The 12,894-nt window shown below is 43.6% G+C and overlaps 2 protein-coding genes across 3 annotated transcripts in view; one reads left to right on the top strand and one right to left on the bottom strand.

Moving 5' to 3' along the window:
- The window catches only part of ddx1 (DEAD (Asp-Glu-Ala-Asp) box helicase 1), a 7,198-nt gene extending 5,529 nt beyond the window's left edge, over positions 1–1,669 (bottom strand). The window contains exons 1-8 of one of the 2 annotated variants that reach the window (XM_019871485.1): positions 1,543–1,669; positions 1,400–1,451; positions 1,244–1,307; positions 876–905; positions 704–800; positions 435–482; positions 262–345; positions 8–94 (exon numbers count right to left, since the gene is read on the bottom strand). In XM_019871485.1, coding sequence (XP_019727044.1) covers positions 8–94; positions 262–345; positions 435–482; positions 704–800; positions 876–905; positions 1,244–1,307; positions 1,400–1,451; positions 1,543–1,651 — 571 coding nt within the window. In that variant the 5' untranslated portion in view covers positions 1,652–1,669. The remainder of the gene's footprint in view (positions 1–7; positions 95–261; positions 346–434; positions 483–703; positions 801–875; positions 906–1,243; positions 1,308–1,399; positions 1,452–1,542) is intronic. The other variant, XM_019871486.1, reaches the window with a different exon arrangement.
- A 473-nt stretch (positions 1,670–2,142) lies between these two features.
- nbas (NBAS subunit of NRZ tethering complex) overlaps positions 2,143–12,894 on the top strand; it is a 92,794-nt gene continuing 82,042 nt past the window's right edge. Inside the window, exons 1-9 of the mRNA XM_019871523.1 lie at positions 2,143–2,280; positions 2,666–2,717; positions 2,888–2,924; positions 3,249–3,326; positions 3,571–3,618; positions 4,330–4,373; positions 6,711–6,844; positions 7,719–7,852; positions 10,048–10,146. Of these exons, the coding sequence (XP_019727082.1) occupies positions 2,188–2,280; positions 2,666–2,717; positions 2,888–2,924; positions 3,249–3,326; positions 3,571–3,618; positions 4,330–4,373; positions 6,711–6,844; positions 7,719–7,852; positions 10,048–10,146 (719 nt within the window). The 5' untranslated portion in view covers positions 2,143–2,187. The remainder of the gene's footprint in view (positions 2,281–2,665; positions 2,718–2,887; positions 2,925–3,248; positions 3,327–3,570; positions 3,619–4,329; positions 4,374–6,710; positions 6,845–7,718; positions 7,853–10,047; positions 10,147–12,894) is intronic.

The raw sequence follows: 12,894 nt of genomic DNA, 5'->3' as shown, positions 1-12,894 counted from the left end.
AGTTTACCTAAGTCGAGAGCTGCCTGGCTGGTGGACCAGCCGATACGACACAGCCCTTGGTCGTGGCACGAGACCTCGTAGTAGTATTTCCCTGCTTGCACAACCGCACACGTTACAACGCATTGATCGATTGATTGATTATGCACAGTATAATAATGCCTTCAACAGCAAACACGTTCAAAATCGTATTCGTCCTTATTAGTAAAGCGTCCCTGGAGCGGATTGTGTTCAACCTCCAGAGGTTGCACGGCAATGGCTTACCTTTGGTAACACCCTTGGTGGAGCGGGAGCCGTGCCATTCCTTAAACTCTCGGCTCTGGCAGCACAGTCCGTCCGGCCCGATCGCTAAGATGAGGCAACAAGTATGGGAATTTCAAAAAGAACTGTAATGTTGAACGTTTGCAATTTTTTTTTTTTTTAAATGCTCTTCTTACCGAATGCAGCGCTCCGGTCGTATGGGTTCATCTGCCAATTGTTGAAGACTGACAAAGAAGGCATCATATCAGCATTATAAATCGTCAATAAGATACAGTTCAAATGAGACATGATTTTTCCCCCCCCCCCACAATTCCAAGCATGTGTGTTCATTTCACACTTATCCTTAATCCTGAGATTTGAACTTTCAGTTATTTCAGTCAACTTTCCACGACATGTCCCCTGGAACTTTTCTCAGTCACGTGACTACGTTATAAAAAACGCTCACCAGCTCCGCCCGTTTTGATGTTGGCTCTGCCTTTTTTGCCCTGCTGCTGGTCGGTCAGCGTTTCATGCACAATCTGAATGACAGGAATGCTGAAGGCCTGCCAATCACAAACGTTTCATATCATACAGCTAGTACAACCTTTAGCAAATTAAATGTGAAGATTCATACTCACTCCAGTTTTACCGCTACCAGTTTCTGCTGCCTTCAAGTAAGGGAGAGAAAAAAAAAGATACTATCAAATTCTATCCTTGTTGCAAATAACCACGTGTTTGTTAGATTTGTATGTCCAATCGGATATCAGTATCAATGCGTTGCAATAGTCATAGTCAAGCTAATCTCGAACTTGTTCAACAATTTTGTTTTACTGTCTGCACACATTAATGCATTCAATAATCAGCACCTTTGGTGAGCATCGCGAATGTTACAAAATTTATTTATAGATAGATAAATATCAATCCCCAACTCTCCAGAAGATGCACGTAGCACAAATGCGTTTTTCGGAATGCACGGCCCACAACTGCTAAATATTGACAGGCTCACCATGAGTACATCTCCTCCGCCGAGAATCAACGGAATCGACTCAGCTTGGATGTCAGTAGGAAGCCTGACATGAAATCATGGCAACAAAAGCACATTTATGATTCACTTGACATACACAGCAATGAATGTGCAAAGGTTATCAAACAAGTGACTTACAGCCAGTCCATTTCCTCCACAGCCTGCGCGATTTCGGGCATAACGCCCATTTCTACACAACACGACGTTAATTCACAATGAAAATCACACCAATAAAACACGTTGCGTTTAATGTTGTGGTCATTTTTAAAGTTAAAACTCACCAGAAAAGGCAGCCATTATTGCTTCGAAAACCTGCCGGATGTAAGTGTACACGACTCGACACGCATGCACTTTTTTCTTTTGCGGATCGAAAGGAAACAGCGCTGTCATTAGGGTTCCGTGATATTAAAAAAATATATATATATATTTTTTACGTTGCACAATTTATATAGGATCAAAACAAATCTTAAATCAAACCTGTCGTGATAGTGTTTGATCAAAGCAATATAATTGAAATTATAAAAAAGAAATGTAAGCTCAAATTGAATGACAGGGACTATATAGTTGAATATTTTTTCTAAATTAACAGTCATTGACAATGAAAAAACAATTATTGTAGTGAAAAGCGTGACATAATGTCTTGTTTTTAAAAGAATCGTTACGGAAAAAAAATCTGCGAAAAGCCGAAGGAAAAATTATGATTGAAGATGGGAAATGAAATGGCCTCACTAGTGAGAAATATTGAAGTGTAAAGTATGATACAAATTTAACAGAAGCAATATTCCTTCCCTTACCCCCGTTATTTTGATAAAATCAAAGATAACAAATTGACGTAAAATACGAAACAATGGCTTTTCACGTTTTCGTCCCTCGCGAGTTGCCGTAATCGGCTATGACAGCTGTGCTGTGCTTTGCAGTCAGTCAACATGGCGGACGAAAGCGTTCTCGAAGGCGAAGATGAGAATATTTTGTACGATTTACTCGTTCTTACCGAATGGCCTCCAGAGACTGACACTCAGGTTAGTCGGCTGCCTTTTCCAACATAAAATGTCTCGCATTTTTTGCCGCTGTTACCCGTGAAAAGGAGCTGCAACGTCAAATAGTGACGTGGTGCTCAAGCAAATGTGGAGCCACGTAGCGTAAATATTCTCGAAATTCATGTCTATCAAAATAGTTTTTTTTGCCTTTTTTAACCACTTATTGGTCATAAAACACACTTGTGAGAATTGATAACTTTTTTTTACTGATGATTGCTGCACTCCTCTAACGAGGCAGTCAGGTGCATTTGTTGCCATTCATAGCAAAGACACACTAAAATTCTATAAATATGCCATTAAATGACGTACAAACACCCACTAATGGCCATTTAAATAAATCACGTCTTTAATTGTCTTGTTTTTGCAGCTACGAGGCAACAAGGAACAAAATACCTCCCTTGTAGCAAAAGCAGTGACAGGTAAGGCACCTTGTCGATCACTTTTGGTTTGAAGTGACATAGATGTAAAAACAATTTGCTTATTGACTTGCTTTGTATGCTGTGTAGTTTAGGTGTTTTGTCTTAATGTGGTTAGACTTGTGTGTGTGCGTGTGTGCGCGAAGTGATGCCGTCCCTTTCTTTTCTTCCAGGGCCATTTCGCATCATCCTGCACTATTTGTGGTACAGGTAATTTTAATATCTGAAGAAAATATTATAAAAATCGTTTTGAAATGAGTATTTCCAAAATTGATATTTTAATCAAATCACGAAACAGTGCTTGGGTCGCATCAAGAAGAAAATGTTGACTCTGCAAGAATAAAAGTTGTGATTTTCCAAGAAAAGGTTGAAAACAAGGCGATCTAAACCCGCCCCTCAGCTTTTTTGTAGTGTAATTTTGTATTTGTGATGATAACTAAAGAAATTGTGCAGGTTGCCGTTTTGCAAGTGCTGTCTTATCAAGGAATGTGTTTCTTTTCAATGTTGTGACGTTTTGGATGCTGTCACTTTCAGTCCCTCCAGCTCTTCTCTGCCGCTCGGCCTCCTGCGACTGGTGAACAAGCAGATTGGCTGGCAGCTGGTGCTGGCCAGGTACACACACATACGCTAGCTCATGATCTTGTGGTAACCTCACAATGTTTTTTTTTTTTTTTTTTTTTTTTTGTTTATCAATCCGGCTACCACCTTCGTCCATTAGTTTGAGGCACTCGACAGGGCTTATTTGACTTTGTCTCTCTGCAATCGTCTTGAATGTGTTTAATATCCTTGTCTCCAACAAGGACCCCTCCACTAATTGTCATTTTATGCCACTCATGTTTTTTTTCCTACTCTGCAGTAACGGCAAGCTCCTTGCGGTGGTTCAGGACCAATGTGTGGAGATCAGGTAATTCCCGGGGCGCATCTCAAACCGTCACAACGTAACCAGTCTTTGTATACTTACCTATTGAGGACGGAGTCTTTATTGAGATGAAAATCATTGGCATTATAACTATTGGGTCAATGTACTTCGGTACACCCCAGTTGTCTGAATAACACAATTCAGCCCACAAAGATAGACTTTGGGAGAAAGACTTTGAAGGCCAGATTGGATATTGCAAAAAAGTACAGAGATAAGCAACAACATTTTGGAACAAAGTTTTATAAGACTAATTGATTTATTGAGTGATTAATTAAAGGTTGAAACATCTTCAGTGATAAAAGATACGGGTATTAATTTGTTTTTGTTTCGCTATGATTGTTTGTCACTCCACAGCACTTTGTATGCCGCAATGGTCGTTTTAAAGTGCTCTATAAATAAAACCCAGTTGAGTGGCAAAAATGAACCTTGTGGCTGAACAGCGTGAGCTGTAATTGATAAAAAGCTGAGCTGGGGCACTGCTGGACTGTTGTTAAAACCGCAGCCTTGATTGGAAAGCCTCCACTTTGAGCCGCTGCGGGGGCACGAGATCGGACGAAGGTCTAGTCTGCCAGCCTCTCTTCTGCGTCCATCGATTCACTAAGTGTGTTAAAACACACAAGTTGGTGTGTGTGTGTGTGTGTGTGTGTGTGTGTGTGTGTGTGTGTGTTTGTTCACCATTGCTTTTTTTCTTTTCAGATCTGTGAGAGATGACTTTGGCTCAGTTATTGGGAAGTGCCAAGGTAAGAGTCACTTAATCCAAATTAACATCATGTTTTGCTTGTTACCTATGTTTTCGCATGGCCAAAGTCCCTGTCAAGTGAAAATAAACATCCTCTTCATTTGACCCAGCACAGAAAAGTGTGTTGTCGGCAACCCGGCCAAATTTGAGTGATTAAAAAAAAAAAAACAGAAGAGAGAAGAAAAAAAAAAAGAGTCTCCTCTCAAAGAGGTTTCAAAATAGTGAAAAATCAAGCCCCTCTTGAATGCTGTGTGCGTGTCCACTCGACGTGCTCATCTTCAGTCAGCCTAGCTGACAAGCCGTGGATGGAGAAACCCTTTGTGGCTGCGATTATTTTACCCATCCGCAGTATTACATCACAATCTAACAACGTTCAGTTGCACTCCAGAGACGCAACTCAACTCTGCGTAAACAAGCAGTTCAAAAACATTGCTCGAATACGTCTCCCGTTGTGTCATTTTGATTCTGTTCGTTGAATTGTAATGTCCACAAAATAGCAGCGTGTTTTTTTTTTTCTCTTTTAAGCATTTGCCTCTTCTCAGTGCATTGGCGTTGGCATTATTGTGCATGCGCGCTCCCGCCTCACCTAAAGTCCGTCATCGCCCTGCCTGCTCGCTTACATAATTCATGGCTGTTGCGCTGTGATAAATGAAGCTTCTTTACATGGAAGGCACGCTTGGCGGATTTGCGGGATGATTTCCTCCCCTACTTCCACCCACGTGTTTTTGGGCTAAAAAAGCCATTTATGTGGAAATGGAGCCCTTCTCAGTAGCGCGTGCAATACATAATGGCGTGGGGTGGTGTGGCGGGATGAGGGTGGAACAGGAAGAAAAGATTGAAAAGGGAGCGAGAAGAGGAGAGGACATCGGTGCGGTTTTGATGCTTGCCATCGCCCCCAACATTAGGTACCCCTGCACAATCAAATGACAGAAATACTGTACAACATGGACAGACTAAAAAGTGATGCCTTTAACAAAGATAATAATGAGTTAAAAAAAAAGTACCCTCACTGACAAATAACCTAACCCATATGTCCGCTGTAAAAAAATCAGCTGTGGCTCTTCAGCGTAAATGTTTGACAACCTCTGATCTTTTGTGCCTGCATGACTGTATTATACTGCCCCCTGGTAGTCAATTTGCGCACATCACGAGGATCTGCAATCAATTAATCACGATGCACAAATTGTTTAAGTCTTTCCGTTACATCGGTAATTATTTCGCCACAAAAAGGACATTTTTCCCTGTTGAAATGATTTCCAAGAGTACCTCTAAAATGTCATCAGGTGGCAGTATTGAACTAAAAACGCCTTCCAGTGTAATCTATCAGTCACCTACCTTCAAACTGTGACAAGTTGCTTTTTTTTTTTTTTTGATATAACTGTGCAATATTCAACTCTTAGTGATATTAAAGTTCAGAATCCTGTTAAGTAGTCATGCGGGTGTGCCTAATGAAATGAAAATGATGCATTCATAAAGCTCCGCCTCAGTCTTGAAGGTGTGCAATTTCCACCTTTTCAGTGTCCTCTGGAGTAATTTGAGGCATCGGCCCTCACTCACCCTGGCAGGTGTCAGATTTATTGTTTGTCACCTGCCGTGTCCATTCGTCTCCTCCGTGTCTCTTGTTCTCAAAGTCTCATCATCTGTCATCTTTTATTTGTTGACCGCGTTGCCCACCGGGGCCCACATGCGGCATTTGCTCAGCCGGCTCATCCGACACAAGAAACGCCCAGAGTGCTGTTATATGCCAGCAAAAAAAAAAAACAAACAAAAAAACACAACTTTATTGCTTTATAACCACACAACCAGCCGCTGTATTATGCTTCACACTGTTGAACAAATCTTTGCTACATATAATTTCAAACACCAAAAGAGAGATTGTTTTTTTTTCCACATTTCCACACCATTTGCATCACTGAAATATCAAGAGATATGAAACACGGTGAACTAAAATAAAGTAAAACGATGCACCCAGAAATGCGTTTGCAGAGCAATGCTGCCACCTAGTGGTGTTGTGTAGTTACAGCGCTGCTGGAATGATAATCAAGTAGTAACATATGTAACATTTAAACAACAATATTGGCATTTTTTTTCTCTTCATCGATACTGACATTACCATGATACAGTATCGCGCAAAACTCGATATATTGGAAGAAAATGACGTCTCAATGAAAATAGTTTAATGAAAAATACACGTTTGTGTTATAGTTAGGATGAAAAATGACATTGGACAACCACGTTTGTTTCAGCCATATCGATAACACGCTTTTGTTCATCTCCCTTGCTAATGACTCCTCACTTGTCATCGCATCGTAAGATATGATCACGCTTTCTTCTGCAGTGCCAAAGGACCCCAACCCCCAATGGCGGCGGGTGGCGTGGAGCCACGACTGCGCCCTGCTGGCCTTCGCCGACAGCACGGGCACGGTTCGCCTCTTCGACCTTGTGGGCAGCGAGCTGTTTGTCATCCCCCCGGTAATCGCACCCGCACCCTGCACGCGTTCGCATAAACTAGTTTCTGACCAAAACATGGAAAACAAAGAGCTTTTTGTGAAACGACGTGTCGATTCGATGCAACGTCCCCATCTAGTGACAAATGTTAGTCAGTACAGTGGTTCACAAACCTGAATTTCACAGACAAGCTGGGCCCCCTTCCGCACCTGCCCCTTTGGCAATGTACTTGCTCCCTTGGGATGATGGCGGCCACACAATGCCCCCCCCCCCTCTATTTATTTCCATTTTGACATGGAATGACACATTCATTACCTCATCTTTTGTCATTTCTATGCCACGGCAGGCCCAATAGAAACTCTTGTTGTTGCAGAGATCATAAAATTGATTCCAAATGAGAGAGGGGGGGAAGCCACTTTTCTTACACTTTGACAAAAAGTCTTAGTCGCGCGACATGCCGACTTCACCCGTCGTCTTCTCATATAACTTTCATCCTTCCTTTTTGTTCACATTTTTTTCCCCGCCGTCTATTCTTCAGTCCCATTTCACGGCCCTCCATTTTTAATGTGTCACACACTTCACTTGGTACTCCTTCAAGCCTCTCTCGATCCTCCCTTCGTCCTTCTTATCCTTCAGTCAACGCCCCCCCCCCCTCCATCGTTCGATGACTTGTATCCAGTCCATCCATTCCACTCCATGCTTTACTGCCACATATTAGCATTCTCGTCCTTGTTTTCGCTCCTATTTCCTTCCCACCCCGCCGCAGGCAAAAAAAAAAAAATCGCACTCCTTTGTGATCTTCATATTTTGTGGCTGATTTCACGCACAGTGTCAATCAAAACATCTCATCGGCTGAATATTCCCGTTGACTGTCATCTTCTCATGCCCCCTCCCCCAGGAACTGAGTTTCCCCGGGGATTTCAGCAGTGCCGTAGCGGGCCTCATCTTCCTCGAGTACACGGGCGGCGCTCAATGGTCGGCCGAGCTGCTGGTCATCACGTACGGGGGCGGGCTCAAGAGCTACCTGGTCAGGTGAGTGGGCACTTTTGATTGACACGCGATAGGTGAAAATCCACAGTATAGAGAAACCTATTTTCCTAACGAGGAAATGGAAGTGCTGTAGGGAGATATCAGTTTTTTCAAACACCTTAATTGGGAAAAAAAAGTCAGAATCTCAAAGGAACTTGGATTCACAGGGTGGTACATTCCTTTACGGCTATTCCTATGATTTTTGTCCCTCTCCCGCAGTCAAGTTGAAAGCAGAGCATTGTTATCTTTCTCAAAGGCTTCATATAGTGTTTGCTGTTGACTCGCTTGCCTTCAGCTGACAGCGCACCTCTTTAGACGTCAATCAAAAAGCAGCCACCACCAGACTTTTAGTGTTGTCACTGACATTCCAGCCGGTTTTCCTCAATTGAGCGCAGTGCCACTATGAAGACAAAGAATACTGGGAAACCTGCCAAAAGCATCGACAAGAGTGTCCTAAGTCTGGCCGGGGTAAATTCTCATTAAATTATAGAAATAAAAGGAAACTGGAAGGAACCCAAAAAAAAAAAGCGAGGCCATGTTTGCTGAATATACCGAAACCACGCCCCACTCATCTGTCAGAGTGTTGTCACTGACATTCCAGCCGGTTTTCCTCAAATTGAGCGCTGTGCCACTATGAAGACAAAGAGGACTGGGAAAACTGCCAAAAACATCGACAAGAGTGTCCTAATTCTGCTCGGGGTAAATTCTCATTAAATTGTAGAAACAAAAGGAAAATGTAAGGAACCCAAAAAAAAAAAAAAAAAAAAAAAGCAAGGCCATGTTTGCTGAATGTACCGAAACCACGCCCCACTCATCTGTCAGTCAAATACCACCTTGATGACCTTGAAAACTGTCACTGTCTTGATGTCAGACACAGTGCTGTCATCTGCGTCTCCGCCCATTACCATTAAAAAAAAAAAAGAAAAGAAAAAAAAAGAAAAAATAAAAAACCCAAAAAAAAAAAAAAAAAAAAGCAAGGCCATGTTTGCTGAATGTACCGAAACCACGCCCCACTCATCTGTCAGTCAAATACCACCTTGATGACCTTGAAAAGTGTCACTGTCATGGAGTCATGATGTCAGACACAGTGCTGTCATCTGCGTCTCCGCCCATTACCATTAAAAAAAAAAGAAAGAAAAAAAAACGCAGTTGACGACAATTTCCGTTGCCGGGACTCATCGCTAGGGGGGTGCCTGTCGACGACATTTCTTGTCAACGGCCTTTATAGAATTGTGTCCTATACCTTTGCCAGTTTAAAAGGAAAGTCAACCCTAAAATTTTCTTTACAATAATTTGTGGGATGTGCCCTCACTAGTCTAAACATGACATTCTGATGAATTATGCAGCAAAATCCACCTGTTTTTAGCCATTTCATGGGGCGGCCATTTTTACCATCTGCTTTCCACTGAAAATGACATCACAACATTTTTGGGTTGAGGTCCCCTTTAAGCGCACTTACGTTCCGCGAAATTCTGTCACTCATGTCCAATGCCACATTATGTTGAGAAATGTCCACACGCATGTGCTCAAATGCTGCTAGGACAGCCGGCACGAACAAAACATGTACACGTGAATGTGCATTTCAGCGTCCGCCATCGTTTTAGTGAGGCACGCATTCAGCTTGTGATTGAAGCTAATCCTTTCGTGCGTGCTTTTCCGCAGAGCAAATGTGAAAGCCTTGCCTTTTGAATTCAGCCTCGTTTTGATCAAGCATTAGTGGAGACGTCGCATGTAAGTCTGGGTGGCTTTGCGCACCCCTTTTTCCGCCATGCTGAATGGCGGGAAAATGTTTAAATTATTTGAGGCTTTCACTGCACGTCGACGCGCGTGTGTAAATCGAGAATTAAGTCGTGGCAGGAATGTGCAGGTTGGCTTATTTGTAATGACTGGTTCTCATTTTCGTAACGAGCTTATTGCTCCTCTCCTCCTCCTCATGCGGCTGCTTGGACCATTTCAATTGAACGTCGGGATTCACAACAAGTCGCATTGCCGCGGAGGTCCTCAGGCTCTACTTTGTCCTCCGCTTTTCATGTCCGCCTCTTCACACAGATTGCGTGTTGACGTTATCTCACCTACTCGAAATGAATCAATGTGTGTGTGGGGGTTTATTAACTCATTCACTCCCAAAGACGTTTTGAAACATCTTTTCAGACTCGGTCCAGTATTGGCTGGTACTGAATGAGTTAATTCTTTTACAGTGTGGGCACCAATCAGAATTTCCAAAAGAACCACACCTTCAGCTTCTCCACCTACTACTCCCACGGCATCACCTCAGCTATCTACCACCCGGGGCACCGGTAAGTCCACGTCTCCATCCCTTTATTCGTCCTTACAGTTTATTAAATGCACTTTTGCCCCAAAACGAGTTGCCCTCCTCTCATTTTTGCAAATATTTCATGATAGCTTTTCATGGGACAGCGCTACGTCCGACTTGAAGCACCAGCAGTCAGTCTGGGGAAAACCCCGCTTCCCTCTCATGCCGATCTGCTGGCTCATCACGTCTGGCCTCGAATGCGTGACCCAAAACGTAGCCCGCTCCCACCGCCACATGCTGCAGACGGCAAACAGCAAACAGATTGACTTTGGCGGGTGAATCTTGCCTCGGCGGCTTAATGGCTCCTGACAGCCACTGTCAAGTGTTTGCCAGCCGACAGACCGGATGAAACTTTAATGATCTGCGGTGTGAAAAGTGGGTTAGCGCAAGCAGTTGCATATAGATAAGAGCGAGAGGAAAAGAGGACAGAGAATGTACAGTGAACCTGCGTTTGGAGCGGGGAAAGAGTTCCAGACCTCGCTATCATGAGTCGGGCCTCATCTTCCTCGAGTACACGGGCGGCGCTCAATGGTCGGCCGAGCTGCTGGTCATCACGTACGGGGGCGGGCTCAAGAGCTACCTGGTCAGGTGAGTGGGCACTTTTGATTGACACGCGATAGGTGAAAATCCACAGTATAGAGAAACCTATTTTCCTAACGAGGAAATGGAAGGGCAACTTTGATGCTGTAGGGAGATATCAGTTTTTTCAAACACCTTAATTGGGAAAAAAAAGTCAGAATCTCAAAGGAACTTGGATTCACAGGGTGGTACATTCCTTTACGGCTATTCCTATGATTTTTGTCCCTCTCCCGCAGTCAAGTTGAAAGCAGAGCATTGTTATCTTTCTCAAAGGCTTCATATAGTGTTTGCTGTTGACTCGCTTGCCTTCAGCTGACAGCGCACCTCTTTAGACGTCAATCAAAAAGCAGCCACCACCAGACTTTTAGTGTTGTCACTGACATTCCAGCCGGTTTTCCTCAATTGAGCGCAGTGCCACTATGAAGACAAAGAATACTGGGAAACCTGCCAAAAGCATCGACAAGAGTGTCCTAAGTCTGGCCGGGGTAAATTCTCATTAAATTATAGAAATAAAAGGAAACTGGAAGGAACCCAAAAAAAAAAAGCGAGGCCATGTTTGCTGAATATACCGAAACCACGCCCCACTCATCTGTCAGTCAAATACCACCTTGATGACCTTGAAAACTGTCACTGTCTTGATGTCAGACACAGTGCTGTCATCTGCGTCTCCGCCCATTACCATTAAAAAAAAAAAAGAAAAGAAAAAAAAAGAAAAAATAACGCAGTTGACGACAATTTCCGTTGCCGGGACTCATCGCTAGGGGGGTGCCTGTCGACGACATTTCTTGTCAACGGCCTTTATAGAATTGTGTCCTATACCTTTGCCAGTTTAAAAGGAAAGTCAACCCTAAAATTTTCTTTACAATAATTTGTGGGATGTGCCCTCACTAGTCTAAACATGACATTCTGATGAATTACGCAGCAAAATCCACCTGTTTTTAGCCATTTCATGGGGCGGCCATTTTTACCATCTGCTTTCCACTGAAAATGACATCACAACATTTTTGGGTTGAGGTCCCCTTTAAGCGCACTTACGTTCCGCGAAATTCTGTCACTCATGTCCAATGCCACATTATGTTGAGAAATGTCCACACGCATGTGCTCAAATGCTGCTAGGACAGCCGGCACGAACAAAACATGTACACGTGAATGTGCATTTCAGCGTCCGCCATCGTTTTAGTGAGGCACGCATTCAGCTTGTGATTGAAGCTAATCCTTTCGTGCGTGCTTTTCCGCAGAGCAAATGTGAAAGCCTTGCCTTTTGAATTCAGCCCCGTTTTGATCAAGCATTAGTGGAGACGTCGCATGTAAGTCTGGGTGGCTTTGCGCACCCCTTTTTCCGCCATGCCGAATGGCGGGAAAATGTTTCAATTATTTGAGGCTTTCACTGCACGTCGACGCGTGTGTGTAAATCGAGAATTAAGTCGTGGCAGGAATGTGCAGGTTGGCTTATTTGTAATGACTGGTTCTCATTTTCGTAACGAGCTTATTGCTCCTCTCCTCCTCCTCATGCGGCTGCTTGGACCATTTCAATTGAACGTCGGGATTCACAACAAGTCGCATTGCCGCGGAGGTCCTCAGGCTCTACTTTGTCCTCCGCTTTTCATGTCCGCCTCTTCACACAGATTGCGTGTTGACGTTATCTCACCTACTCGAAATGAATCAATGTGTGTGTGGGGGTTTATTAACTCATTCACTCCCAAAGACGTTTTGAAACATCTTTTCAGACTCGGTCCAGTATTGGCTGGTACTGAATGAGTTAATTCTTTTACAGTGTGGGCACCAATCAGAATTTCCAAAAGAACCACACCTTCAGCTTCTCCACCTACTACTCCCACGGCATCACCTCAGCTATCTACCACCCGGGGCACCGGTAAGTCCACGTCTCCATCCCTTTATTCGTCCTTACAGTTTATTAAATGCACTTTTGCCCCAAAACGAGTTGCCCTCCTCTCATTTTTGCAAATATTTCATGATAGCTTTTCATGGGACAGCGCTACGTCCGACTTGAAGCACCAGCAGTCAGTCTGGGGAAAACCCCGCTTCCCTCTCATGCCGATCTGCTGGCTCATCACGTCTGGCCTCGAATGCGTGACCCAAAACGTAGCCCGCTCCCACCGCCACATGCTGCAGACGGCAAACAGCACACAGA

Source organism: Hippocampus comes, unplaced genomic scaffold (assembly GCF_001891065.2).
Source record: "Hippocampus comes isolate QL1 unplaced genomic scaffold, H_comes_QL1_v1.1 scaffold100, whole genome shotgun sequence".
NCBI lineage: Eukaryota > Metazoa > Chordata > Actinopteri > Syngnathiformes > Syngnathidae > Hippocampus > Hippocampus comes.
This window is presented reverse-complemented; position numbering and strand designations above follow the sequence as displayed.